Raw genomic sequence first — 27,260 nt, forward strand, 5'->3', positions numbered from 1 at the left:
TTGCCATAAGTGGAAGTGCAACAAAGGTTCACGAGACTGCTACCAGGGATGTCAGACCTGTCTTTAGAGGAGAGTTTGATTTGGCTTAGACTGTATTCACCAGAGTTTAGAAGAATGAGAGGGAATTTGATTGAAACATAAAAATTCCAACAGGGCTATATCGACTAGGTGCAAGGTGGATGTTTTTCCTGGTTGGGAAGATTAGAACCAGGAGTCCCAATTTCTGGATATGGGTTAGACAATTTAGGACTAAGAGGAAACGTTTCTTCACTAAAATGTGTGGTCAACCTTGGAATTCACTACCTCAGAAGCTATAGAGACTAAGTCATTGAGTCTACTCAAAAATGGATTAGTCATACAGATGTACAGCACAGAAACAGACCCTTGGGTCCAACCTGTCCATGTCAATCAGATATCCAAACCTAATCTAGTCCTATTTGCCAGCACTTGGCCTGTATCTCTCTAAACTCTTCCTATTCACAGACCCATCTAGATGTCTTTTAAATGTAGTAAATGTACCAGCCTTCTCCACTTACTCTGGCAGCTCATTTCATGCACATACCACTCTCTTTGTGAAAAAGTTGCCCCTTAGGTCCCTTATCTTTCTCCTCTCACCTTAAATCTATGCCCTCTAGTTCAGGACTCCCCCACCCCTGGGAAAAGACGTTTTCTATTTATCTTATCTATACCCCTCATGATTTTATAAATCTCCATAAAGTCACCCTTCAGTCTCCAACGCTCTAGGAAGATAGCCCCAGCCTATTCAGTCGTTCCCTATAGCTCAAATCCTCCAACCCTGGCAACATCCTTGATAAATATTTAGATTTTACAGGCATCAAGGGATAGGAGAGAAAGTGCGACAATGGCTTTTGAGATAGATGATAATCTTGAATTGTGGGACAGGCTTAAAAGGACCAATGGGCAGAAGTGGGTACCGCAGATGCTGGAGATTAGAGTCAAGATTAGAGTGGTGCTGGAAAAGCACAGTAGGTCAGGCAGCATCAGAGGAGCAGGAAAATCTATTTTTCAGGCAGAAGCCCTTCAGGAAGGACCAATGGCTTACTCTTGTTCCAAGTTTCTTTGCTTACAATACCCTGGAAGCTTGTATTTTAATTTTGCCAAAAGTCTGCAAACATCTAACAATATGGTAGACTCATGTTAGACTCTTTTTTTTTCCCCCAAGGAAATTCAGATGCACTAGAAACAGAAAATATGCAGCTGGTCAGGCAGCACAGAAACATAGAAAATGGAAACAGGGGTTGGCTGTTCTGCCACTCAATAGGACCATGGCTCAGCGTTCAACATAGTACTTCATTCCTGCTTTTGTCCCCATACGCTTGGATCCCTATAGTCCAAGAACAACATCCATCCCTTTCTTGAAAACATTGTGTTTTGGCCTCCACTACTTTCTTTTGCAGAGAATTCTAGGGACTTGCCACTCTTTGAAGAAATTTCTCCTTATCCCAGTCTTAAGTGGTCTACCCTGCCTTCTTACACTGTGGCCCCTGATTTTGGACTCCATGGCCATCGGGAACATCCTTCTTGTGTTTACCCAATGTAGTCGTGCTTGAATTTCACAGGTTCAAATGAAGTTCCACCTCATTCTAAACTCCAATGAATGTAGCCTTTGTCCATTCCAGTCTTTCTTCATACGCAGCTGTACTGTCCCAACAATCGGTCTGATGAACATTTGTTGCATTCTTGCCGTAGCCAGCACATCATTCCTCTAATAAGAAGACCAAAACTACACATACTACTTCCGGATGTGGGCTCACCAAGGCTCTGTACAGTTGCAGTAAGGTATCCCTTCTCTTGTACTCCAATTCCTTTGTTATTAAGGCAAACATACAATTTCCTTCTTCACTGCATATTGCACCTGCGTATTTACTTGAGTGACTGGTGTGCAAGGATATCCATGTCTCATTGCAGCTTCCCTTTCCCAATCTATTGTCATTCAAAAATTTGTTTTCCTGTTTTGCTACAAAGTGGAAAATCTCATTTATTCACCTTATTTTTCATCTGCATGCATTTGCCCACTCACTCAACTTGCCCAAATCACACTGAAGCATCTCTGCATCTTACGTTATAAATTACTTTTAGTGCCCTCATCTAAACCATTAATATTGTGAATAGCTAGTGTACAATCGTTGATTCCTACCATATCCATTGGTCACTGGTGCCATTCAGTAACTGACCTTTTTGTTGCTATACTTATGTTTTCTGGCTGCCCTTTTCTCTGTCCATGTCAAAAAACTACTTCCAGTCCCATGTACTTCCATTTTACATACTGATCTCTTACGTGTGTTGCCTGAAAAGGAGTATTCAAACACTCTGTCCAAATATCCTTCCCTTGTGTGACAACCAAAAGGCAGGGAACAGACTCTAATTAAAGAAACCCTTCTTTACTTTAACACTTTAGGCACTTATACTCGAACGTAATATTTAGTTCTTTCTTAACTCATGTCATTTAACTGCACTTCATTTTACTTAATTCATATTTAACTCTCGCTTTAACTCTTAGTATTTGATTCAAGCCAAACTTATCCTGATTCGAGTGAAGTGACCATCTTTGTTCTCCATATAGATCTTCTCTTTTGGTTATTTGTTTTATCTGAAGATTACTTCAGGGCATCTGCTTCTCAATGTGGTCTCAAAGGCTTTGCTTGAGAATATTCTTTCTTCTGCTAATTTACTTCAAAGTGTGCTCGGTTTCTAGAAAGTTCTCTGGCATTGAACCAATAAATTGATCAAAGTGTAATCACGTTGTTTGATCCCAGCCGAATGGAATTTACTAGTAAACAACTCTCAAATGTTTACACTAAGCCATAAATGATAAAATTCCATGCTCCATATAAAGTAGTATTGGCATCTCTAGAGACCACCATGACACTTGCCCTGTTTGGTCAGCACAGGACTTAAATCATCGAAGATATTTCTGCAATTTTCAGCTTCTGTTCCTTCATTTTAAAACTGGTGTTAAGCTTCACTTGCACTCCAATTGGTGAGTAATAAAGTTAGTGATTTTTTTAATACTGAGCTTATGGAACTAGCTTAACTAGCTATCATTTACTTTAGCTTTTTCTTAGCTGCAAACCATCCAGGTCCAGTCTTCAATGTTTGTACTCAGGTGACTCCATGTTCCCTTATGTAACCTCAATCCGTTTCAGCCTGCCCAGATGTTTTGGTTTACAAACCTTGGGTTCAGTTTTTGTTTTCTTAACCCTGTATCTAGTTTTTTCGTATTTGTTCACTGTTGTCACTGGTTGGATCAGCATTTATTGTCCATCCTTTATTTCCCTTGAAGTGAATGGTTTGCTAGTCCATTTCAGAAGGCATTAAGAGCCTGGTTGCATATGTAGGCTAGATAAGGTAAAGATTTCCTTCCCTAAAGGTATGACTAAATCAGATGGACTTTTCCAACAATTAGCAGTCACCTTTTGGATTGCTTGTCATCCTACTGAATTCTATTGAATTCCCATTTCTCTATCTGTCATGTTGGAATTCAAACACATGTCTCCAGAATGTTGGGCTCTGATGAAGAATCGCCAGATACAAGATGTTAACACTGCTTTCTTCTCACCTGTGCTACCAGACCTGATGAGTTTCGTTGACAATTTCTGTTATTGGTCTGAGTTTTGGCTTGTGCTTTTGGATTGTTAATCAATGCCCCTTGTCAGGCTGGTAAAAATGTTTTTTCTGTAGTTGGTTTTCTTGCATTTCAGTCCTGGTGAGCACAAAGCAATAACATTTAGTGTTATGTCTCTTTTTAGCAATGCTTCTGACTTTCTAACCAGTCATTAGTGACTGGACTTCAGTTTGTGCATTCCTTCTGTGCAGTCACTTCAGTGGCAAGATAAGGCATTTGTTTATGTGTGTCAATGTCTGTTGAAAGAAAAGTAGTCTGACTTTTCCTTTCTGTGCAAATCCTAGAGTGGCCAAAGAATGAGTTCTAAATCTGTGTCGAATTGAGAATGTGATAAGAGTGCTGCATTTCCTGGATTAGCTTGTTTCCATCTGCAATCACAGATTCAGGTGTAGATTCTTTCAAATACTATTAGTGGAAGAAAATTACATGTGAGATTCAGATGATGATTCTGTCATTAGCCATATTAGCTCTTATGGTGTATATTAACACTGTCCTCATGGCGCAGTCTTGCTTTCTGAAGGATCTGAAGATGCCTGCAGCCAATGCCAATTAGGTCTGAACATGTATGTTCAATATTGAATATGTAATGAATATAAATATTACTAAAGGAAGTTGTGACTGTTGGCAGCCTGGTGGGTGCAATCAGTTGAATGCTGTGGGCTGATGGTCATCTTGATATGCCAGTTAAGCAGGATACCTCATTGAGGAAAAAGGCACCTCCAATACTCTGTAGTACTGTGCAGGATGTCATTTTAGATTACGGGCTCAAGTCTCGGGAACGGGGTTTTAATCCATTATCTACTGACTCCGGACTGTGCATTGCCCACTAAGCCATGCCTAAAATGTTGCTTTGAGATGGGAGAGGAAAATTCTGAAGAAGCATCTAGCAAAGCAGTTGGGCTGCATTTGTACCATCAGTCCTGCTATCGACTATAAAGTTTCTATATACACTAATAGTCTACTAAAGCAAAGTCCACCACAGGTGGCCTCTTGACTGACTTGACAAGACTTCAGGTATTTCTGTAACTTTGTAGAGCACCTAACATGCAGTATTCCCATTGTCAAATGCTAGTGAGAATCAATGAATGTGCTGTAGGCAATAAAATAAAAGGGTTGAATAAGGCGTGAAGACCCGGGAGCAAAGAATTGAAAATATGTCAAGGGTAACTTCAAAACTGTTTAATACAATTAGTATTTTTGGATTGCTTTAAATTTATATAAGAATTGGCTCCTCTGGTCTGTTCCGCATTAATTACCTCCGTTGCATCTTCTGGCCATTCTTTTATAATGCGTTAATTTCAGTTGCTCTTGACACTTCTGTTCAAAGCACAAAAAAGACACTTTCCTATATCAGGGGAGGCTTTCTTCACGTGTCCCCTCCCTTAACTCAAATACACTGGAAGTGCAGGTGCTAGTAAAGCCTGCAGAAGAAATTTAGTTGGTTCAGAAGCCAAATCTCAACTTTGCATTTAATTCTCTTGAAGGTTGCAATACTGAATATGAATAGAATTTGTAAGTTATGAATGTGGGCTCTCAAGAATATTTTATTTATTCATTTATTTTTCAGGAAGTATTCGAAGGTAGGACTATTGTATAATTTAAGTACAGCAGAAAAATCATGTTCAACACAAATGACTTTTTACCATATTGAGGCTGTGTAAAAATAGCTACAGCATTAAACATGAGTGGTCTGTTGGGTATTTAAGTCCTGAAACCCTTGGCAGGAAGATGGTGAAATTTGGTCCAAGCAAACACATGGCTGCAATAAAAGATAGCTGATTTTCTACCACTTCAGTTTTTATTGCTTGAAAAATATAGGCAAACATTTTAATTTGCATAAAGTGAAAGTAAAATAAGACTAGGAAACAACTATCCAAAAAGGTGATGAATTATGTGAACTTGAATACAGAGTTGATCAGGCATAGTGAAAGGGTCATCTGCTGATTGCCAGTGGGGTAAAATGTGTATGTAGAAGTAAACTAGTCTTGTCCTTTTCGCAATTTCTCCCAATTTTCACTGATTCTCATTTATCTGGGAGAGAGAGGGAGGGAAGAAGAAGAGAGTTGCACTGAACTGAACTGTATACAACCATGGTCATCAATCCCAAAGATTAAATGAACCATTAAATATTTCACGAATGTAGAGGTAAGGAGGCAAGTTATTTATAAAGAGCTTTCTGCAAATAGTGGAAAGATTGTTGAATGTTAAAGGAAGTATTATACACCTCCCAACACCACAGCAAACATTGGCATTCGCACAGCCATGGGGTTGAACATAGTACGTAGTCAAGCCACAGGAAGTCTTGAACACTTGCCAGTAGGAAGTAATGTACCAAAGTCTAGAGTATAGACATTTGACAGCTTCATGTTGCTGCGGTTTTCTATGTCTGAGGCACTCCCTTAGCCCTTGGTTGACAAGCTACATTAGGAATGTAGTCAAAGGTTCCATATGTGGTATGAATTCGATTTTCCTGATTATATCTGAATAGGGATCGATTTAATGAAATTCCAAGGGAGCAGCCAAAGATGAAAAGAGCTAATTATTAAATAACTTATACTAAAATTTCTATGTTTATAATGTTAAATTTTCAACAACTAAAAACACGATCAAGGAAATTAGACAAGTTGTGTTTTGTCAGACAAGGTATAAGGGTTACAGAACAAAAATGTATGTGAGATGAAATCTCAGATGTAATCAACCTTGATCTGATTTGAGTGGTAAGAGGGGCTGAGTGATCTACTGTTCTTGCAATGGTGAGTTAACATTTATACTATTGGGCATACGTTTTTTAAAAATCAGTCTTTTGAGTGTGGAGTCATTGTTGTGGACTGTTTTGAAAGATGCACCTTTTAGTTTTTAAGTTGTTTGCAGTCTGATTAGATTGACTGACTGTTACATTAATGAGCTGGATATTTGTGGTCTCTGCTTTCATTGGACACTGTTCTATTGCTTCTGCTATTATATTTTGCATGCATTTCTTAATAGTCACCGATTTTAGTTCCCACCACTGATTCCATTCTCTTGCTATGGAATCCATCTCAAAGTGGCAACTATTAATGCTGAGCTGGGTAACTGCTTGCTGAACCAAACCATTCAGAATCTTGATGTCATACTTGACTCTGATGAGTTTCTGACCACATACTTGTACTATCAATTACATTTCTGAAGCATTCCCAAACCTTCTCCTTCTTTGTCTTATTATTGTGAAATTCTCAAAAAGATGCTCTAGACTTAATCATTCCATTGCACACCTCGTTGGCCTTCCATGTTCTATCTTCCATAAGACATCAAAAATGTGCTATTCACACATCACTGCTACAATAACATGCTTATGTGACCTTCCTATTAAGGAATTTTTTGATTTAAAAATTCTCATCCTGTTTCCAAGTCACCTATTGCTTCTCTACTTTGGAATCTTTTCCAGCCATATGCCGTCAATGATTGGAGTCCCTCTATTATAGCCTCTTAAACATATTTCAATTTTATTTGCTCTGTCATTAGCAGTGTTGTTTGAACTGCTGAGGGTCTTTGAATTTTCTCCATAAATCTTGCTACTCAATAGAGCAAACACAAGAATGTTTGATATTTGACAATCAGAATAATTTTACCTCAGGAAAAAGATACTGTTTGGTTGACAAGTGAACCCTAATTGACTAAGGTGTTGCTCCAAAGAAAGCAATGGGAAACCATAGAGGTCCACGCTTCCCAGAAACTTCAAAAGATACAGAAAACTAATCCCTGTATATGAATATATCTGTTACAGCATTCCTAAATGAACCATATTATGAGTTCAATTGATTATCTTAAATTGGTAATTAGTGTAACTATAGACACTCTGCATTGTTTAGCAAGTGAATACAGTGGAGAAGTCACATTGAGCAGCATTTTGTGAGCATGAGTTATTTTATGTTTCTATCCTATATAACTATTATTGTACTAAAATCCAGTGTTCTATAGAAATGAGATTCCAGAATATATACAAGAAATTTTGCTGTTTAAAACAAACATCCATATGTACTTTAAGCGATCACAAGTGGAACTAATATGACAAAACTACATAATTTGATGTAGTTCAGACAAAGAAAAGCTGCTGCGATTGTTTAAAAAAAACTAATGTCAGAAATAAATCATCTAAATGAGATGGAAGTGAGTTGATGTTGGGTCAGTAGCTTATCGTGATAGTGAAAGTATGTTGCCGATCCAGTATTATTGCTGGGATGTTTCACTGTCTCTGAATTGCTGGTTGACAGAATATTCAATTATAGAAGCCGACTGTTTGAAGTAAGCTTACATTTTGTGGAATATAGTTGACATGTTGACAACCCTCCTGTCACTTTTGTGTAAGTGGAACATGCTTAAATATGAAAGCTGAAACTAACAAAATGTCTGGAAAACCCTAGCTCCTCTTTTAGCTTCTCTTCCTTCTTAGCTAGGATTGCTGACTGGGAATTAAAACTAGTTTGTATGGTTAATCTAAAACTTGCTAAGACATCTTAAATCTTTAAGGGCATCTGTTCTTATTCTCCTGTAATCCCTCCAAAATTAATCCTGTCAATATAATGTTCTTGCTGCTTATTGTATATTATCAAATTGCCTAATTAAAGAAAGATGATTGAATTATAGAACATCTTTTCATGGTCCTAGCAATGCCACAAAGCACGCCAATTTAGCAAGGTATATTTTTTCTTAGTGACTTTGATCTGGACACAAAAAAGACAGCCATCTTTCTTCCAAGGAGCTTTTCTCTCACAGCATATGATGAAAATGCTGTAACTTACACCATGCAGTAATTTTGTTGAGGACAGGATGTTATTGAAGGCGTTGATGGAAATTCTACATTCTTTGAAAAGTATTGTGATTTTTTTTAATATTTAAAATTTGCTCAAGTCACTAGACTTGGAACTAATGTATCCGACCAAGAACATAAGAACTAGGAGCAGGAGTAGGCCGTCTGGCCCTTTTGAGCCTGCTCCACCATTCAATATGATCATGACTAATCTTTTCATGGACTCACCTCCACTTACCCACATTTTCACCATATCCCTTAATTGTTTTACTTTTCAAGAAAGTGTCTACCTTAGCTTTAAAAGCAATTACTGAAATAGTTAAACTACTTCACTGGGCAAGGAATTCCACAGATTAACAACCCTCTGGGTGAAGAAGTTCTTTCTCAGTTCAGTTCTAAACATGCTTCCTCTAATCTTCAGGCTATGCCCTCTTGTCCTAGTTTCATCTACCAGTGGAAACATTCAATCTATTTCTATTTTATCTATTCCCTTCATAATTTTGTATGTTTCTGTAAGACTCCCCCCTCATTCTTCTGAATTCCAATGAATATAATTCCAATCTACTCAGCCTCTCCTCATAAGTCAACCCCCTCAACTCCAGAATCAACCTAGTGAACCTCCTCTGCATCCCCTCCAGTGTCAGTACATCCTTTCTCAAGTAAGGAGACCAAAACTGCACACAGTACACCAGGTGTGGCCTCACCAGCACCTTGTACAGCTGTAACATTATCATTCTGCTTTTAAACTCAACCCCTTCAGCAATGAGACAAAATTCAATTTGCCTTCCTAATTATTTGTTGTGCTTGCAAACCAACTTTCTGTGATTCATGCCCAAGGACATCCAGGTTCCTCTGCAAGTCAGTATGCTGCAACTTCCTACCATTCAATTATTAATTTATTTTGCTGTTACTCCTACCAAAATGTTTGACATCACATTTATGAGCATTGTGTTCCATCTGCCAGACCTTTACCCACTCACTCAATGTATCTGTGTTCCTCAAAGTTTCACAGTCCTCTGCACACTTTGCTCTGCCACTCATCTTCGTGTCATCAGCAAATTTTGGTACCATACATGTGGGCCCCAACTCCCGATAGTCCATATAAATGGTAAATAATTGTGGCCCCAACACCGATCACTGAAGTACACTAGTCACTGATTGCCAACCAGAATAGCACTCATTTATCTCCACTCTTTGCTTCCTATCAATCAATCAATCCTCTCTCCATGCTAATACACTACCCCTAAAACTGTGCATCCTTATCTTCTGCCGCAGCCTCATGTGCGGCACTTTGTCAAAGGTCTTCTGAAAATCTCGGTGCACGGCATCCACTGGGTCCCTGTTGTCCACCTTGCTTGAAATGTCTTCATAGAATTCCAAAAGATTTGTGAAGCATGACCTGTCCTGTCCTTTTATGAACCCATGCTGCATCTATACAATGGGATATTTTCTTTCAAGATGCTCTTTCTTCCTTGATAATAGACTCAAGCATCTTCCCCAATAGAGGTTAAGCTCACTAGTCTATAAATCCCCATCTTTTGTCTACTTCCGTTTTTAAACATATGCTATTTTCCAATCTGCTGGGACTGCCCCAGAGTCCAGCGAATTTTGGAAAATTACCACCAGTCCACCTGCTATTTCTCTCACAATCTCTTTTAATACCCTGGGATGCATTCAACGAGGGCCAGCAGATTTATCTATCCTTTGCTCCATTAGCTTACCCAATACTGTCGGAAAGATGTTGTGAAACTTGAAAGGGTTCAGAAAAGATTTACAAGGACGTTGCCAGGGTTGGAGGATTTGAGCAATAGGGAGAGGTTGAACAGGCTGGGACTGTTTTCCCTGGAGCGTCGGAGGCTGAGGGGTGACCTTTATAGAGGTTTACAAAATTATGAGGGGCATGGATAGGATAAATAGGCAAAGTCTTTTCCCTGGGGTCGGGGAGTCCAGAACTAGAGGACATAGGTTTAGGGTAAGAGGGGAAAGATATAGAAGAGACCTAAGGGGCAACTTCTTCACGCAGAGGGTCGTGGTGGAATGAGCTGTCAGAGGAAATGGTGGGAGCTGGTACTATTTAAAAGACATTTGGATGGGTGCATGAGTAGGAAGGATTCGGAGGGATATGGGCTGGGTGCTGGCAGGTGGGACTAGATTGGGTTAGGATATCTGGTCGGCATGAATGGGTTGGACTGAAGGGTTTGTTTCCATGCTGTACATCTCTATGACTCTATGACTAGCTGTTCCATAATAATAATAAAAGTCCTCCCCGACCTTTTTGTTTTTTTGTCACTTACTGGCATGTTATTAGTATCTTCTATTGTGAAGTCAGATGCAAAGTACCTGTTGAATGTCTCAGCCATTTCATCATATCTCATAACTGACTGTCCCATTTCATCCTCTAAAGGACCAACATTTACTTTAGCCACTCTTCTTTGTTTTATATATTTATAGAAACCTTTGCTATCTGTCTTTATAGTCTGTGCTAGTTTTTTTTTCTTATACTCTATCTTACTTTATTTTATAGCTTTTTGTGGCTTTCCTTAATCCTGAAACAAAGAGTCCAGGTACCTCTCCCTCTCCCAGATATACTGCAGTGTTTGAAGCTCAGAATCCAGATCATCAACTCTAAGCCGACGTTCTTCCAGCAACCAACACTTGCTGTACATGTGATCACTGCTGTTTGCAATGGAATCAGCAAGACATTGCAAATATAGAACTTAGGAGCAGGAATAGGCCATCTGGTTCCTCCAGCCTGTTCTGATATTAAGTAAGATCATGGCTGATCAAACTGTAGCTTCAGTTCCATTTTCATCTTTGCCCTCAATATTCTTAGATTCTTGATTAACAAGTGAGTCGATCTCCTGCTCGAAACATTATTTGGTGAGCCTACCTTCTATGCTCGCTGGGACGAAAATTTAAAAGACTTTCGTCCTCTTGGGAGGAAAACATTTCTTCTCCTTTCTCTCTGATCATTCTACCAATATTTTCTGCAGTCGCCACCCATCCCCCATTTCAGATAGGATGCCATGCTTCCATTTTTTTGGAAAAGTATAAAAAGTTCACATTTTCCTCATAATGCTTCATATGTCACTCAATTAACCAGTCTCCCTTTGCAGACTCCTTGTGCTTGCATCACTACTTGATTATCCATCTACATTGTTATCAACAAGTTTAACAACCATAAATTTGTTCCCTGCAACAAAGCCATTTTTGTAAATTATAAATAATTGATCCCACATTATTTTGTGGCATGCCACATCCTGCCAAAAAAAATCCATTTATATCCATCCTTTGCTTTTTAATAACAAACCGATCTTCTTTCTATGCTAATCTGCAACTCCTACTCCCGAGCTATAATTTTGCACTGTAACCCTTGCAGCACCTTGTCAAATGCTTTGTGCAGTGTATCCATCAGTTCGCCTTTATTTGTGTGTGTTACTTCCTTGGCTAATGTTAATGACTTCGTTAAATATGATTCCCCTTTCATAAAGCCATGTTGCCTCTGCCGAATTGTATTAAGATTTTCTACACTCACTGCTATAATCACTTTCAGTAGTAGATTCCTGATAGATTGTTACTCTGACAGATATTAGGTTATCCAGCCTGTTGCTTCCTGATTTTCCCCCCCCCCCCCCACCTTTTTGAATAATGGAGTCACATTTGTTATTTTCAAATCTGATGAGAACTTTGTAAAATTTTGAATTTGGAAATTTAAAACTCAATGCATCTACTATCTCAGCGGCCACTTATTTTAAGACCTATAGATGTTCATAGTCAGGAAACTTTAAGTTTTAGTTTTAATAATTTTCTTTATCTTTTCCTTGGTTGTAATTCTTCTACGTTCCTCCTTTCCTTTTACATTCTGATTCATAGATATTTCTGAGATGTTACTTCTATTGTCTGCAGTGAAGACAGAACTAAAATATTTGTTTAATATATCTACCGTTTCCCTATTTCCCATTATTAATTTTGCAGACGCACGTCTGGTGAACTCACTTTATTTTTCCTTTTGAATCACCTGTAGAAACTTAATTTTAAATTTCAGACTACCTTTTTCTCATAGTGTAATTTCTTCCTCCTTATTTATCATTTGGTCTTCACTGTCCTTTTACATTCCGTCCAGTCTTCTGATGTGCCTCTCATCTTTGTGAAATTATATATATTTTTTCCCCTTTTTAGTTTGATACAATTTTTAGGTTTCTTAGTTGGGCATGATGTGTCCTTACCCAGGAAGAATTTTCATTCCCTTCACTTGCTATTTAATAGATAGTTACAAATGGTATAATGCCCATATGTGGCATAGTTAATCTTCATTTTCAAAGGAAGTTAGAGGGTGTATCAAGTGAGCATTTGTTTCAGATAATGGCCCCCTTTTTAATCTTAAAATTGGAGGTTTTGTTCACATCATAAGACACTGATTTCCATTTTTATTTGGGATTGGTCTTTGAGGCTACAACCTGTTCCTTGGATGATGGAACTAGAGGTTTGATTTTCAGTTTGGCTGCTCTTTGAATCAAACCACACCCTCATGCACCTTCAAGTTTTGTTAGTACCCTATCCTATTGGCAGACAGGTTTTGGGAAAGAGAGCATGATTAGTGTAGAACTCACCTGCGATCACTACAATCTAGAAGGACTGGGACAGCAAATATGTGGAACACCATCTTCCACAAGTTCACCTCCAGGCCAATCACCATCCTGACTTGGCACTCTATTGCTGTTCCCTCAGTCCCACTGAGTCAAAATTCTAGATATCCCACCCTAAGAGCATTGTGGATGTACTTGCATCAAATGGACTGCAACAGTTCAATAAGACATATAAGCATTGCAATGTCCAAGGCAACTAGTGATGGGTAGTAAATGTTGGCCCAGCCAGAGAAGTCCACATCCCATGAAAGATGTATAGCCAAAGGATCAATGTGCTTTGCGTCAGTAGGAAATCATTACTAGACCTTCCAGTTTCTCTTAGTATATATTTTATTCATGCAGTTGAACCCCTATATCCACGGATTCGGTTTCCATGGTTTCAGTTGTGTGTGGTTTATTGCGGCCTGAAAATATGCATGGAACATTCCAGGGGCTGCCAGGGAGGTACGTTTCCCATTTAAATGATAGGGTGTGCTACTATCTGCGGTTTCAGGCAGCCACAGTAGGTCTTCAAACGTATCATCTGTAGGTATGGGAGTGGAGGGGCACCTATATATTCCAAATAGTTATGCAAAGGAACATCTGCCAGCTTTCGTTGTATATAATGAATATTTGCTGAACTGTGATCATTGAATAAGTTTTGTCATTGGGATACAGCTAGAGTTAGTGCAGTAGTGCATGATGCATTTTAGAGAAGCATTTTATTGCTATATCAAGGGCTACTTACAAAGACAATGGTGGGTTGTATGCATATGTCTCACTCCAGCAAATTGCAGTATATAAATGCTGTATATGTGGAAAAAAGTGCCATAGAACATGATCATTGATCATTTATGCAATTTTGATTTGGGGACACTAATGGCCTTGCTGTTTATGTCTGTCTGTATGTAAACATGGCGAAATGTATTGTGGTGGTCTTAGATTTTGGCTTGATGCAATAAAACATGTTCTATTTTTGGCTTGGCTGCTACAGGTCATATCAGTAAAACTTTTCCCTAATTTTAGCTCCAAGCAGACTCTCCTCGTTATCTCCATGTTGATCTCCAAACCTAGCACACATGAAGTGACATTCTAATTTGACAGTGTTGTCCCTTTGGATCCCAAAATGGGAACAAACTAAGGATTGTGTTATTCATATTATGATTTAAGGATTAGATTTTAACCACAGCACTTTGCTATTGTGTAATTCCAAATGGTCTTATCAAAATTTGTTGAACTGATTTTATTAAAACAAGCTGAACTACTTGAATGTTGTAATATATTTTCTTTCTTAAGACCTAGTGATATTGTATTTCTGTACAGATCTTGCAAGAAAATGATGGAGTATCATTTTTGTAGAATATTTTGCATGGCTTGATTTCTTTCATGTCTGTGCATATGTTGACTGACTTACGAGTTACTCTGTTCTGGTGCTGATTAACCTGATCCCACCTTATTTTTTTATATCGAATATTGATCATTTTAAAAAGTTTTCATGTGGAGAAATAAATCATATTTGGGGTCTGAGAATAAAATGGGGCCAGTCAATATTATCAATGTACTCTATAAAATACAAAACAGCAGGATTATGTTAGGGGTCTGTTAAAATAGAAATTGCTGATTTCGTGGATGTTTCTGCATTAGCTGTTTAATATTTGACACCCTTTTTATGGCCTTTGAGATGGGCTGTTCAAAATTGATTAGCTGATAAGTACTTGAGTATGTTATGTAATTTCCTCAATTGAGCTGTTAAAACCTTTCACAATAGGCAGGCAAGTATGCAATTTTGAGGTTTTGCAACAAGAGCAAAGATTTATTGCAAATTTTCAAACATCATGCACCAAGTACTTTAAAGCTGGTTCTTGCACTTTCTAAAGAAAAGTCTTCCTTTTTTTTGCAAGAAGAACCTGACTTTACAGCTACACAGTTATTTTACGATATTTTGGTGATGATCTATAGACACTAGCTCAGTGGGCCTCTCAGGCTAGCGAGTGAAATGCGATGGGGTGGAAGAATCCTAACTTACAATGGGCAATAAGCTGAAATGTGACGACACTGGATTCTGTTAAGAAAATCCACTGATTTTTATGGCTTACTGTCTATTCTGTTATATGGAGCAAACAAAGACACACATGACGGAATTGTATAAGAATCTGTTATATGGGCTATGGTGAGATTTGAGGCAGAATTGCCTGAGAAGTTTGGCAGGCCTATTGTAACATTGGGAGCACCTTGCTGCATCGTCTATGCATTTGACAAGTGACAAGTTTTTCATTAGGCAGTGGCAAGTCTCCACTTAAGGGAGCTTATAGCTGTTGAATAGCTTATTAAACCTTCAACTCATTTCATTAATTTTCAGATTCCTATCTTAATCAAAGATGCCAAACAAGCTAGAATTTGAAAATTCGATTTGTGAAATCGAGACCTCAGACTGGTGATTTGAGGCTTTCCTTTTGCTGCGAGAAGTCTCTTTGTTGTTCAGCATCAGGCTGCATCTTGGGGCATGATTCACGGGCACCAACTGCATGCAGCTCTTGTCCATGGATATTGGTATTTGCATTTGTCAGTCCCTCATGACCACTTTGGCTTTGATCCATTTGCAGGCCTCTTATCAAGCACCGACTTGCATTGCAGGGTGTTTCAGCAACTAGCATTAAATGATTGTTGCAAGGACAGTTTGCACACTAGGCAGGCACCCCACTAATTGATTAGACCAGGTTGTATCTGAGGGCTGCTTACTTACTCCATTAATGCTTCCTTACTTAACACATTACCTGCTTGCTCACAGCATTTTGTTTTGCCTTGCCTTCCTTTATCATTGCCAGTTAGCATGTTGGCACTTTACCTGGAGTCAAAAGCTATCAGTACTGCCGTATTGACGTGCTCGATTGAATAAACAGACCATTTGCCATATTTGTCCGAGGCAGCAGAGGAAGGGATGCTGCGTAATATCTTGCTGTACAATACGTTGAGACATCAGTTTAACACCTACAGCATGTGCTAGCTCTCTGTGCTGCAGTGTTTATTTGACCAAGTGGCCATGTCAGAACTGGTTCGGGGCTAATCTTCAGTCCAGTCAATGTGGGGACTGCTGACCAGCAGTTTTTAGCATGGTGCATGCACAGTCCGAGCTTATTTCCAGCCACAGAGGTGTGGGCAGCAGTCTGTCCTGTACAATATCTGACTGCAAGAGAGATATAAATAATTTACAGTGAGATATTGATAGGTTCAATGAGTGGGCAAAATGTTGGCAAATGGAGTATAATGTAGTAAAATGAGAAACCTTCATTTTGGACGGAAGAACAGAAGAACAAAGTGTTATTTAAATGCAGAAAAACTGCAAAACGCTGCATTAAAGAGACTTGAGGATACTTGTGCATGAAAGACAAACTAGTACACAGATGCAGCAGGTAACCAGGCAGGCTAATAGAATGTTGACTGTTCTTTCAAGGGGGGGTGGAGTTTAAGAGTAGGAAAGTCTTATTGCAAGGTGTGCGAAACCTTGCTAGGCCTTGTGGTGAGAAACACTCCAGGAAATTTGATGTGACTTGTATTTGCCCTAAAAATGCAAGATTTAGTCCACAAGCTTTTAACAATTTGATATTAGTCAGGGGTAAAGAGGAGGAGAGTCTATGTGGACTTGTTGGGCCGAAGAACCTGTTTTCACACTGTAGGGAATCCTGTGATTCTGTGAATTCAAAATTGCCTATGTAAAGTGTATCATACAAAAATGATTTTAAAATGTATTTGGTGATTCTTCTTTGTTTTTGTGGGGGAAAAGAAAAGCATTGTCTTCTCTGTTCTTTCTTGTTTGCTGATTCTCTGATCTGTTAGTTCCTGTTAGGAGGTGAGTGATAAGCATCTGCGATGATGAGTACTAAAGAGCTTTCACATTTGTTCGATTCTGAGCCCGAAAGAAACCATTCATAATTAGACTAAAGTCCTTTTGCTTCATCTGTGTTGGTACATGAATAAATTGCATTGTATGCAGATTGAAATTTGTGTGTTAGCTGTTTCTAATGCATTATATGTGAGGTATACATAGTTTAACATTTATTTTTGGTCTAATTCCAGAATTTCGAGGTGGAAGCTGATGATTTGGTGCCTATCAATGAACTGGGTCGAGGAGCGTATGGAGTAGTGGAGAAAGTGAGGCATGCACCCAGTGGAACCATAATGGCTGTGAAGGTACTTACTTTGAACCTCTTTGCTAATTTTGATAGATTTAAGGAAGCTTCAGGAGGAATGCTTAGAATTTGTGCCTGGTCATGAGTCAAAAATCAAATGCTGTTTTCGATTTTCAATCTCCATTTGACTGATTTTAATTTGTAAAATTATGAAGTTATATGGATTTGAGGTAAAAATCATAAATGAACTATGTTCGTTTAGATTTTCCCTTCAAGCTGTCTGTGGTCACAATTTATTTCCATTTGAAGTTTGCTTTTATTTTCTTTATACTTTTTGACCTGTGGTGTTCTGTTTTCTAAGTTCTGAACTTTTACCTGATGTAATGAAACTCTGGAAACTCTTGCACTTATGTAAGTTTGAGTTTTGTTCTGATCTGTCAATTCATTGAATACTTCTGGATGCCATCTAGTGGTCTGGGAATATAGTTTGCTCAAAGCAAGGCAGGTGAGTGAAATGCTGAGGAAATAGGAAGAAGTTTTTTTGGTTGTAATAACTAATTAGAGTAGTTCTTCTGCATTGCATGAAGAATAATATATGTTCAAACGATCAATTAATGCATTTAAATTAGCATTGAGCTGGACTTCCCAATAGTGCAATTCCACTTGGCTGAATCCTGCACTACTATGCAATGCATGATTCTTTCTCTTGGTTAACATTATCATTTTAGTTACCAAACATATCAACGAAAAAGATGAGTCATCTTATAATGGAATGTAAATGAGAAATGAATTTAAGCAGTTTTGATATGGGGTGCATTGTCTGTAAGAATAGTTGAATTAGGTTCAGTGGTGTATGATTCTGACTCTGTGATACGTTTCAAAAGGGAAGTGGATAAATATTTGATAAGGAAAAGAATTGCAGAATTTTGAGGAAACACAGAAGTGAAATGAATCAAATAAGTCATGATGGGTCAAAGAGCCGTCAGTACTGCAAGATTTAATTATCATGTTTCTGCACATACTTTCAGGAAAGGAAAAACTCCATTGAGTTCAATACCATGGTTTTGTATCCTACACAATCTTATTTGCTGTGCTGCAAAATGTGAAAGTGAAGCCATTACATGTTGTGTTGTGAAACTGAATCTTCATTGTTAAGATAATATGGTTGATTTCTTGAAATAAAATGGCTAAGCAAAGGGAGGTATGTATTTCTGCGCACATTTTATTTCGAACAGGGATTCACTACTGATGGATGGATACCTCTCAAAATCATTTCCTTTCTCAACCTTTGGCTTTAGTGACTCTCATCAGAGCAGCTAAACCATTACTGATTTGTCTGATCTCCACTAGACATTGCATAGGTTGCAAATTGTGAATAATTAATCATTGTGGCGAAAGTGTAACTTCAATCCCCTAGGCTAACACAAAGATTTGAGAGTGGGATAATACATTGAGGCAGAATAATCTGATTCTCAAATTAGTTTACACGTACAGTAATAAATATAGAAGATATAAATAATTTAATCATTGTTTCTTTCTGCATTTTATTGCAAAGACTTTTAGCTCTATTCCATTTAATTACTGAAAAATGGATGTTGACAAAAACAGCTGGATTTGCTCCTTCTCCCTGCTGTCCATCTTACTTTGTGTTCCCTGTTTTTTTTGTTAGCCTGTGCTTTCATGCTACTGGACAAACTTTTTAAGTATAATTTTTAAAAAATAATTGGTAGAATATTCAATTATAAGAATTAAAAGATGTCGTGGCCTAGATTACCTTTTTACCATGATTAGGTTGCAAATCCATTGCCTAACCTTTGCTGTTTGAAGGCATTGCAGACATTTGCTGGGGGAAAAATAAAAATCAGCTCAACTCCGCAAGGTGTGTAATGCAGGTCTAGGTTTTATATTTTATTATCACATTTACGTTCTTTTTCTCAACCAGTTTCACATAGTATTTGTGTTTTGCTCCTATTTGAAATAAATGTTCATATAAAAAAATTAGGCTTCACCCTATTGTGCAATAGGTACCTACCTCCTGTGCCTCTGAATTTTTACTAATATCCCTTTCTTAGGGAAGGGTGGGTTAACCCTGATTTATGGTTTCTCTCATCAGCATTTCAGGGATAACCCAGCATTTTGGTCTCCAAACTCACAATGGCGTCCACTCCCCACCAGTGAGTTTTGAAGATGGTAAGCCTACTGAGTTGGTCTTGTTGCGAATTGACAGTAAGCTGAACCTTTTTTGCTGCTTCTTTGTTTCTGAGTTCTGTCACAAGAAGCTTCTTTTACAGGCATTCGTGCAGTTATGGCTGAGTTTCTGGAGGGTCATGGGAGTCAGACACCAATCAACCTTCATGATTTCCTGCATTTTCTCTGCATAGCGAGGAATACTGAACTGGCATACGCCATTGGCAGATCAATTTGGATAAGCAGGGCAAAATGGGAGTTACATTTTTATGAAGCAACAGTTCCATAATTCACTACCATGCTAAGACCTCCTAGCATGTTTGAACGTACAGTTGGCCATTTGTAGGTTTCACGCAAATACTTGGTAAGGTTAAAAATCACACAACACCAGGTTATAGTCCAACAGGCTTATTTGTGGTTGTGGACCTGATGAAGGAGCAGTGCTTCAAAAGCTAGTGCTTCCAAATAAACCTGTTGGGACTATAACCTGGTGTTGTGTTTTTTAACTTTGTACAATCACAGTCCAACACTGGCATCTCCAAATCATGACTTGGTAAGTTATTATTTTATTTAGATATTCTGAGTTCTCTGGTGTCATTTGACCATTAATTGATGTGCACAGGTTTGCCCATTTTTTTACTTCGAAGATACCCCCCAAAGGCATTCTAAGTTGCAAGGTCTTAAACATTTGTTCAACTTCCAGTGAATTTTATAACAATGTATTCAGTTGTCATGAAAGAACTGCAGCAGCCAATTTGCACTAAGAGCAACCCCATGAACAATAATATGAGGATAATCAGATTGTTTTATTCTAATTGGTTGAACAATAAATATTCCATAGCACAATTTTGGAATGTACATTCTAAAACTTTAGTAAAAATACTTTTTTTCCTGATTCATGTTACTTCAGTTTGTTCTTCTAGATTATGTATACTATAATGCAAAGCACATTTCAAATGTAATTGAATTGTAGCATTCTTGTCCTGAATCAGGTTATCGATTTAAATCCTGCCCGAGAGACCTCCGTATAAGAGCTAGGGGAATGCTGCAGCATTGAATGTGTGGCCTTTGGTTGGGATGTTAAATCATATCAATAAAACTATAAGAGATAGGAACAGCAGTAGGCTATTGGGCTCCTTGAGCCACCCCACTGTTCAGTGGGATCATGGCTGATCTGACATTCCTCACATTCACTTTCTCGCTCTTTCCTTGGAAACCTTGATTCACCTACGGATCAAGAATCTATTTATCTCAGCCTTAAATGCAGTCAAAAACTCTGCCCCCACAGCTCTTTGTGACAGGGAGTTGCAAAGACACTCAAACTGCTGAGAGAAGAAATTCCTCCTCTCAGTCTTAAATTGATGCTTGTTTATCCTGTGATTGTGCGCTCTGATCCTAGACTGTCCCATGAGAGAGACATCCTCTCAGCATTTACTCTTTGCACCCTCTTCAGAATTCACATGTTTCAAGGTGATCACCTCCCATTTTTGCAAATACTAGTGAGTGGACTCCCAGCCTGTTCAACCTTGGCTCATAAGACAATCCTTCCAGACAGAGGATCATCCGTGTGAGCCTTCTCTGAACTGCCTCCAATGGAATGATATTTGCCCTTAAATACGGGACCAAACTGCTATCTGTATTCCAAATGTGGTCTGACCAGCACCTTGTACAATTATAGAGTCATAGAGATGTACAGTATAGAAACAGTCCATTTGGTCCAACTCGTCTATGCTGACCAGATTCCCAACTCAATCTAGTCCCACTGGATGATGGAGTGGAATCTTTTTAGTGGATGTGATATTGGTAGTGTGCTGTTTTGCCTTGGATGGTGTCAACTTTTTTGAATGTTGTTGGAGCTGCACTCATCCAGGCAAGCAGAGAGTTTTCCATCATACTCCTGACTAGTACCTTCTAAGTGGTGGACAGGCTTTGGGGATTTGGGAGGTGAGTTACTCGTTGCAGGATTTGTAACTTCTGACTTGCGCTGATAGTCTGTATGGCTAGTCCAGTTCAGTTCCTGGTCAGTGGTTGTCTCATCTTCAACATCCTGGGGACTTTCAGTGATAGTGACACTGTAGAATTTTAAGTGACGTTGATTGTCCTTTGTGTTGTTGGAGATGATAATTGCCTGGTATTTGTGTGATGCAAATGTTCCTTGCCACTTTTCGGCCCAAGCCTGGATATTATTCAGGTTTCACTGCATTTGGACGTGGACTGTTCCTGAAGATTCTGTAATTGTCAGCGAGCATCCCCACTTCTGATCTTATGATAGCAGGAAGGTCATTGATGTAGCAGCTGAAGATGGTTGGGTCTTAGAAGCTACCCAAAGGAACTCCTGAAGAGATGTTCTGAAATGACTGACCTCCAACAACCATGTGTCATGTATGATTCCAATCTGCCGAGAGTTTTCGCCCTGATTTCCATTGACTCCAGTTTTCCTGGGGCTCTTTGATGTCACATTTGGTCAACTAAGGTCTTGATGTCAAGGGCAGTCACATTTACCTCACTTCTGGAATTCACTTTTTTTTTGTCCATGTTTGAACTAAAGCTACACTGAGATCAGGAGCTTAGTGATTCTGGTGGAAATCAAATTGGGTGTCAGTGAGCATGTTATTGCTAAACAAGTGCTGCTTAATAACATTGGTGTTGACACCTTCGAAATTTGATTAATTCTTGAGAGTAGACTGAAAAGGTGGTAATTTGTTCTTTTTGTGTGCAGGATGTGCTTTGGGAATTATCCACATTGTCGGGTAGTTGCTAGTGTTGTAGCTGTTGAGGAGCAACTTGGCTAGGGGTGCATAAAGTTCTGGAGCACATGTCTTCAGTACAGTGACTGTTGTCAGGGTCCACAGCCTCCAGTCCTTTCTTGACATCATGTAGCGTAATTTGAATTGGCTAATGACTGTACCTGTGATGCTGCAGATCTCTGGAGGAGGATGAGGTAGATCATCCACTTGGCACTTCTGGCTGAAAATCGTTACAGATGTTTCAAACTAACTTTTTGCATTGTTGCGCTGGGATAACCCATAGTTTAGAGTTAGGATATTTGTGGAGTTGCCCATTGCCCACCACCATTCATGAATGTAGAGCTTGGATCTGATCTGTTAGTTATGGAATCGCTTAGCTCTGTCATTTGCTGCTTATGTTGTTTGGTGTGCATATGTCTGATTTTGTAGTTTTAGGTTGACACCTCATTTTTCGACCCACCTGGCATGCCCTATTGCACTCTCCTTCAGAGTTGATCCCCTGCCTTAATGGTATTAATGGAGTGGGGTTATGTGTTGGGCTATGAGGTTGTAGATTGCATTGGAGTATGATGCTGATGGCCCACAGAGCCTCATGAGTGCCCAGTCTTGAATTGCTATCTATTTGAAGTCTGTCCCATTTAGCATGGTGACAGTGCTATATAACATCTCGATGTGGACTTAGTCTCCATGGGTACTGTATGATGGTCTCTCCTATTTTTATACTGTCATGGAGAAGTGCATCTCCCACAGGCAGATCGGTGAGGATGAAATAAAATATGTTTTTGTTTCCGTCACCATCTGCTGCAGACCCAGTCTAGCAGCAATGTTCTTTAGGATCAGCTCAGTCACTGGTGCTGCTGCTGAGTCACTCTTGATGGTGCACATTGAAATTTCCACCCAGGATACATTCTGCATACATACCGCGCTCCGTGCTTTCTCCAAGTCGCATTCAACAGGAGGAGTATGGATTACTTTAATGATTTATTAGCCAAGGGAATATGCCAGGGTTTGTGGTGTTAATCAGAAGGAGGTTTCTTTGCCATGTTTGACCTGATGCTATGAGAGTTCATTGATTCTGGACCCTATGTTGAAGATTTCCAGGGCAACTCCCTCCCAACTGTATACTAGTCTTCTGCCATGTTTGCTGGGTCTGTCCTGTGGGACAGGACATGTCCAGATATAGTGTCTGAGACATTGGCTATCAGGTATAATTCTGTGAAATGAATGTCAGGCTTTATTAGATAGCTTTCCCATTTTGACAATAGTCCCAAGAAAAGGGGGACTTTGTAGTGTTGATAAGGCTGTGTTTGCTGTTGTCGCTTTCAATACCTAGGTCAGCGCCAGATGATTTGTTGGTTTCATTGTTTTTTTTTGAGGCTTTCTACTGATTGTTGCAATCGAATGGCTTGCTAGGCTGTTTCAAAGGGCAGTTGAGAATCCTAATTGCTGTACGTCTGGAGTCACATGTGCCAGGTGAAGACAGTAGTTTCACTCCTTAAAGGGGAAATTGTTTTAACAGTGGTTTCCAGATTTGGTTTTTCCAACTGAATTCAAATTCCATCTGAAATCCTCTCATCTGGTGCGATTCAAACTCGGGTACCCAGAATAATGTCAGAGTCTCTGGATTACTATCTTGCGATAATACCACCAAGCCATCGCCCTCTTCTAATGCAAGTATTTTTTTGTGTGATGTCCATGCACACAAGTTCCAGCTTGAGGTCACTGAAGACCAATTAGAAACAGGATTTGTAGCAGATTTTATCTCTACTGTAACCCAGCAGTATTGTAGTCACATGCTCTCACTGCTGTCTTGGCTAAGATTAAGTTACTCACTAACTAACATATTTACCAACTGAAAAACATCAGGGAGAACTTCGGAATAAAGCCATCTTAATGTACACGTTTTATCATTTTGTTTTTCAGAGAATCCGGGCGACTGTGAATAGCCAGGAACAGAAGAGATTGCTAATGGATCTCGATATTTCAATGAGAACTGTTGACTGTTTTTACACCGTTACGTTCTACGGAGCCCTGTTTCGAGAGGTAGTGAGAAATCTTTAATGAAGATTTTACAGGAGGAGAAAGCTTTTTTGTAAATCATTGCAACCTTTTAGCTTGAAAATGGAGGTTGAGAATCTTATTAGAGGTCAATTAAAGCACTATTACTCTCCTATCACTCCTGAGAGAAGGAATAATAGCTTGAAATGGGTTTACTTGACTTTTATGGTTGATATCTACTCTGACATGGAATGGACGACAATCTTTGAATCAAAATAATAACTTATTTATACGGGGTATGAATATATCTGGTGATCGACTGTTTCATAAATCATGCCATGGCTGTAATCATAGTATTCTGTCAAGTCTTGCCATAACTCCACTCTGTGTATTTTCATTGTTATTGCAAAACCAACTTTATCAGAGTACTGTTCAAGTACTAACATGTTTGCCAATCACTGCATCTTTTCCAATAAGGGAATTATTTTTTATCCATCTGCTTGGATATGATATGGTACACCTCCTGAGGCTTGTGGGACTTGAATTGCCGAGGTGACACTGTCCATGTACAATAAGACGCTCTAAATAACAGAGGATAGTTGATTTTAGCCAGACTCTGGTTTAATTCAGGATGAGTTAACATTTGCACCATTTTGGTATCCTATCTTAAAATTTAGTTCCAATTTTTGTGCAGTCTCTGTTCCTAGTGTTTCAATGTGTTCTAATATTTGCAAATTGAATCAAAACTCTAAAAATTCATTTTCATGTAATTTGGGAGAATTTTTTGAATTTTTGAGCAGCCCTCCTAGCCTTTCTTCCTTTGGTTCCATGTCTGTTTGCCAGATTTGCCGCCAAAATGCCTCTAGAGTCAGAGTCTAGAGAACAGAAATAGACCATTTGGTCCAACTCGTCCATGTTGACCTGGCCTGGTCTTCCAAATTAAACTCTTCCCATTTGCCTGTGTTTGGCCCTGTAAACCTTTCCTATCCACGTTTCTGTCAAAATGCCTTTTAATTGTTGTAACTGTATCTACATCTTCCACTTCCTCCAGTAGTTCATTCCAGATACTCGCCACTCGATGTGTGATATTTTTTCTACCTTTTAAAAAGTGTTCTGTAAATCCTAATATGCTTGTTGTAGACACAGCTGTTTTCCATACCAAATCAATGGTTGGACTAAACGATAACGCATTGGACATGTAGAATTAAAAGTTTGACTGGAAGGAATAATAGTTACTTGTATGGTGCCTTTAAAACATTCCAAAGTGTCTCACTGGAACATTATAAGAAACAAAATTGGCACATAAGGGGTCATTAAGGCAGGCTGGGACAAAGAGGGAGGTGTTGTGAGGGAATTCCATAGCTTAGGACATATTTGGAGCAAAAAGATATTGTAGTCTGTACTGGCTGTACTCTGAGGCATTCTTCTACTTTCTCCTCATAATCCTGCATATTGTTCCTTTGCAAGTAACCATCTAATTCACTTTTGAGTGCTTCAATGGGACCTATTGCTGCCACACTTGGGTACTGTGTTCTGGACCCTAACTACTTGTTACTTGAGAGAGATTTTTCTCATATCACTTCTGCAAATACTTCAAATCTGTGCTCTTTTGTTCTCATCCTTTCATGAGTGGTAATATTTTCTCCCTATTTACTCGATCCAAATGTCTCATATCTGAATATCTCAATCAGATTTACTTTCAGTCTTTTCTTCAAAAAAATGCATTCCAACCTCTCCAATCTGTCGTCTTTATAATGGTATTTTATTATGTGTCTCTATTTTTTTCTATCTAAATCTGTTATCTCTCACTTCTTCTCATTGGACTCCGCCTACCTATCAGGAATGCTTAAGAGACCAGAATTTTGATAATGCATGTATATTTGAGAGGTGTGGAACGGGGGGAGATTAGAGATAGGAAAGCCATGGGAACTTTTTAGTTGAGGCATTTAATCAGATTAATTTAGAATAAGAATGAAGTGTTGTTTAGAATATTAATTTAGAAAATCAATGATTAGAGATATATAGTTAGATCTTGGGACGGCTGTAAAATGTTTTGCAGAGCAAAGGAGACTGGCTGCAGCAAGGAAATGTTACATTTGCAAAGAATATAAGCAGCTTGACTCGAGTCAGAGACTACAATACTTCACATGACCCACTTATGGTGTAATAAAGCTATTGAATTGGAATATTGACAGTCAGGGATGACCTCCCTGGAGCAACAGCATATGCCCTTATTCTTTATTTTCTCTAAACCCCATCTCATTAATGTTCAAGTATTGTAAAACTGCATCATCACAAGTAGATGGTCTTAAAAGGACAATTTGAAATCTCCACCACAGTTTCCAGGAAAGTAAATTGAGAGAGTCAGAGGGAAGTGTAGAACTAGAATAAGACCAGATATCCTTGCTGAGGATTCACCTGGAACAGAAGACTTGAACTAAGAAAGGAGGATCTTGGAGAAAGTACACATCAGGACAGAAATGCCTCTAACTCAACCAAACTGTTTAAATTTCTCCAAGCAATCCAAAAATTTGAAGAGAGAATCGTGGTGGCATTTTTAATTTCATTTGAAAAAACGTGCAATGTGAATAAAATGGCCCATGATCAGCTGGATGTTACAGATGCAAAATGGATTAACTAACTGGAAAAGCGCACAAAGATTATGCCATGCTTTCTGAGGAAATTTCCAAGGATTGTGATAACTTGAAAGATCAACCTTTGTGCTTGAGTTGGTTTGTGAAGCTTATGGGCAGAAAGGTTGAGATCTTCAGAAGACTTGCATGTTTTGAGAGAGTAAATAAATTACCTTTTGACTGTTGGATGTGGCCAATTAAAAGTAAAGACCACTTATGAAAATCTCAGATTCTCCTTAAGGTTTTTAATAATTCAATCCTTATTTTGTGCAAGAATACAAATGGAGAATCAAAAGGTTTCAAAAGCTAGCTAATAAGTGAGGTAGCTCGTAATGGTAAGTTTGTCCAAAAACCCTTATTCCAAGGGAAAGCCATTTTTTGTTACCCTCATAAAATTGGAGAAAGTTAGAAAGTGGGAGGGTGAAAGGAAGACTAACAGCTGGGAATGCAAAGGGATTTCCCCCCTCACACCAGAAGGGGATGGAAAGTAGGAGGGATGCCCAAGTGCGTA

The 27,260-nt window shown here is 38.8% G+C and overlaps 1 protein-coding gene across 2 annotated transcripts in view; it reads left to right on the top strand.

Annotated features, from left to right (window-relative positions):
- The window catches only part of LOC132825484 (dual specificity mitogen-activated protein kinase kinase 6-like), a 125,755-nt gene that overhangs the window by 73,433 nt on the left and 25,062 nt on the right, over window positions 1–27,260 (top strand). For both annotated transcript variants that reach the window (XM_060840803.1, XM_060840802.1), the window contains exons 4-5: window positions 17,132–17,245; window positions 24,042–24,161. In XM_060840803.1, the coding sequence (XP_060696786.1) occupies window positions 17,132–17,245; window positions 24,042–24,161 (234 nt within the window). The remainder of the gene's footprint in view (window positions 1–17,131; window positions 17,246–24,041; window positions 24,162–27,260) is intronic.

This window comes from Hemiscyllium ocellatum, chromosome 20, assembly GCF_020745735.1.
Source record: "Hemiscyllium ocellatum isolate sHemOce1 chromosome 20, sHemOce1.pat.X.cur, whole genome shotgun sequence".
Classification (NCBI taxonomy): Eukaryota; Metazoa; Chordata; class Chondrichthyes; order Orectolobiformes; family Hemiscylliidae; genus Hemiscyllium; species Hemiscyllium ocellatum.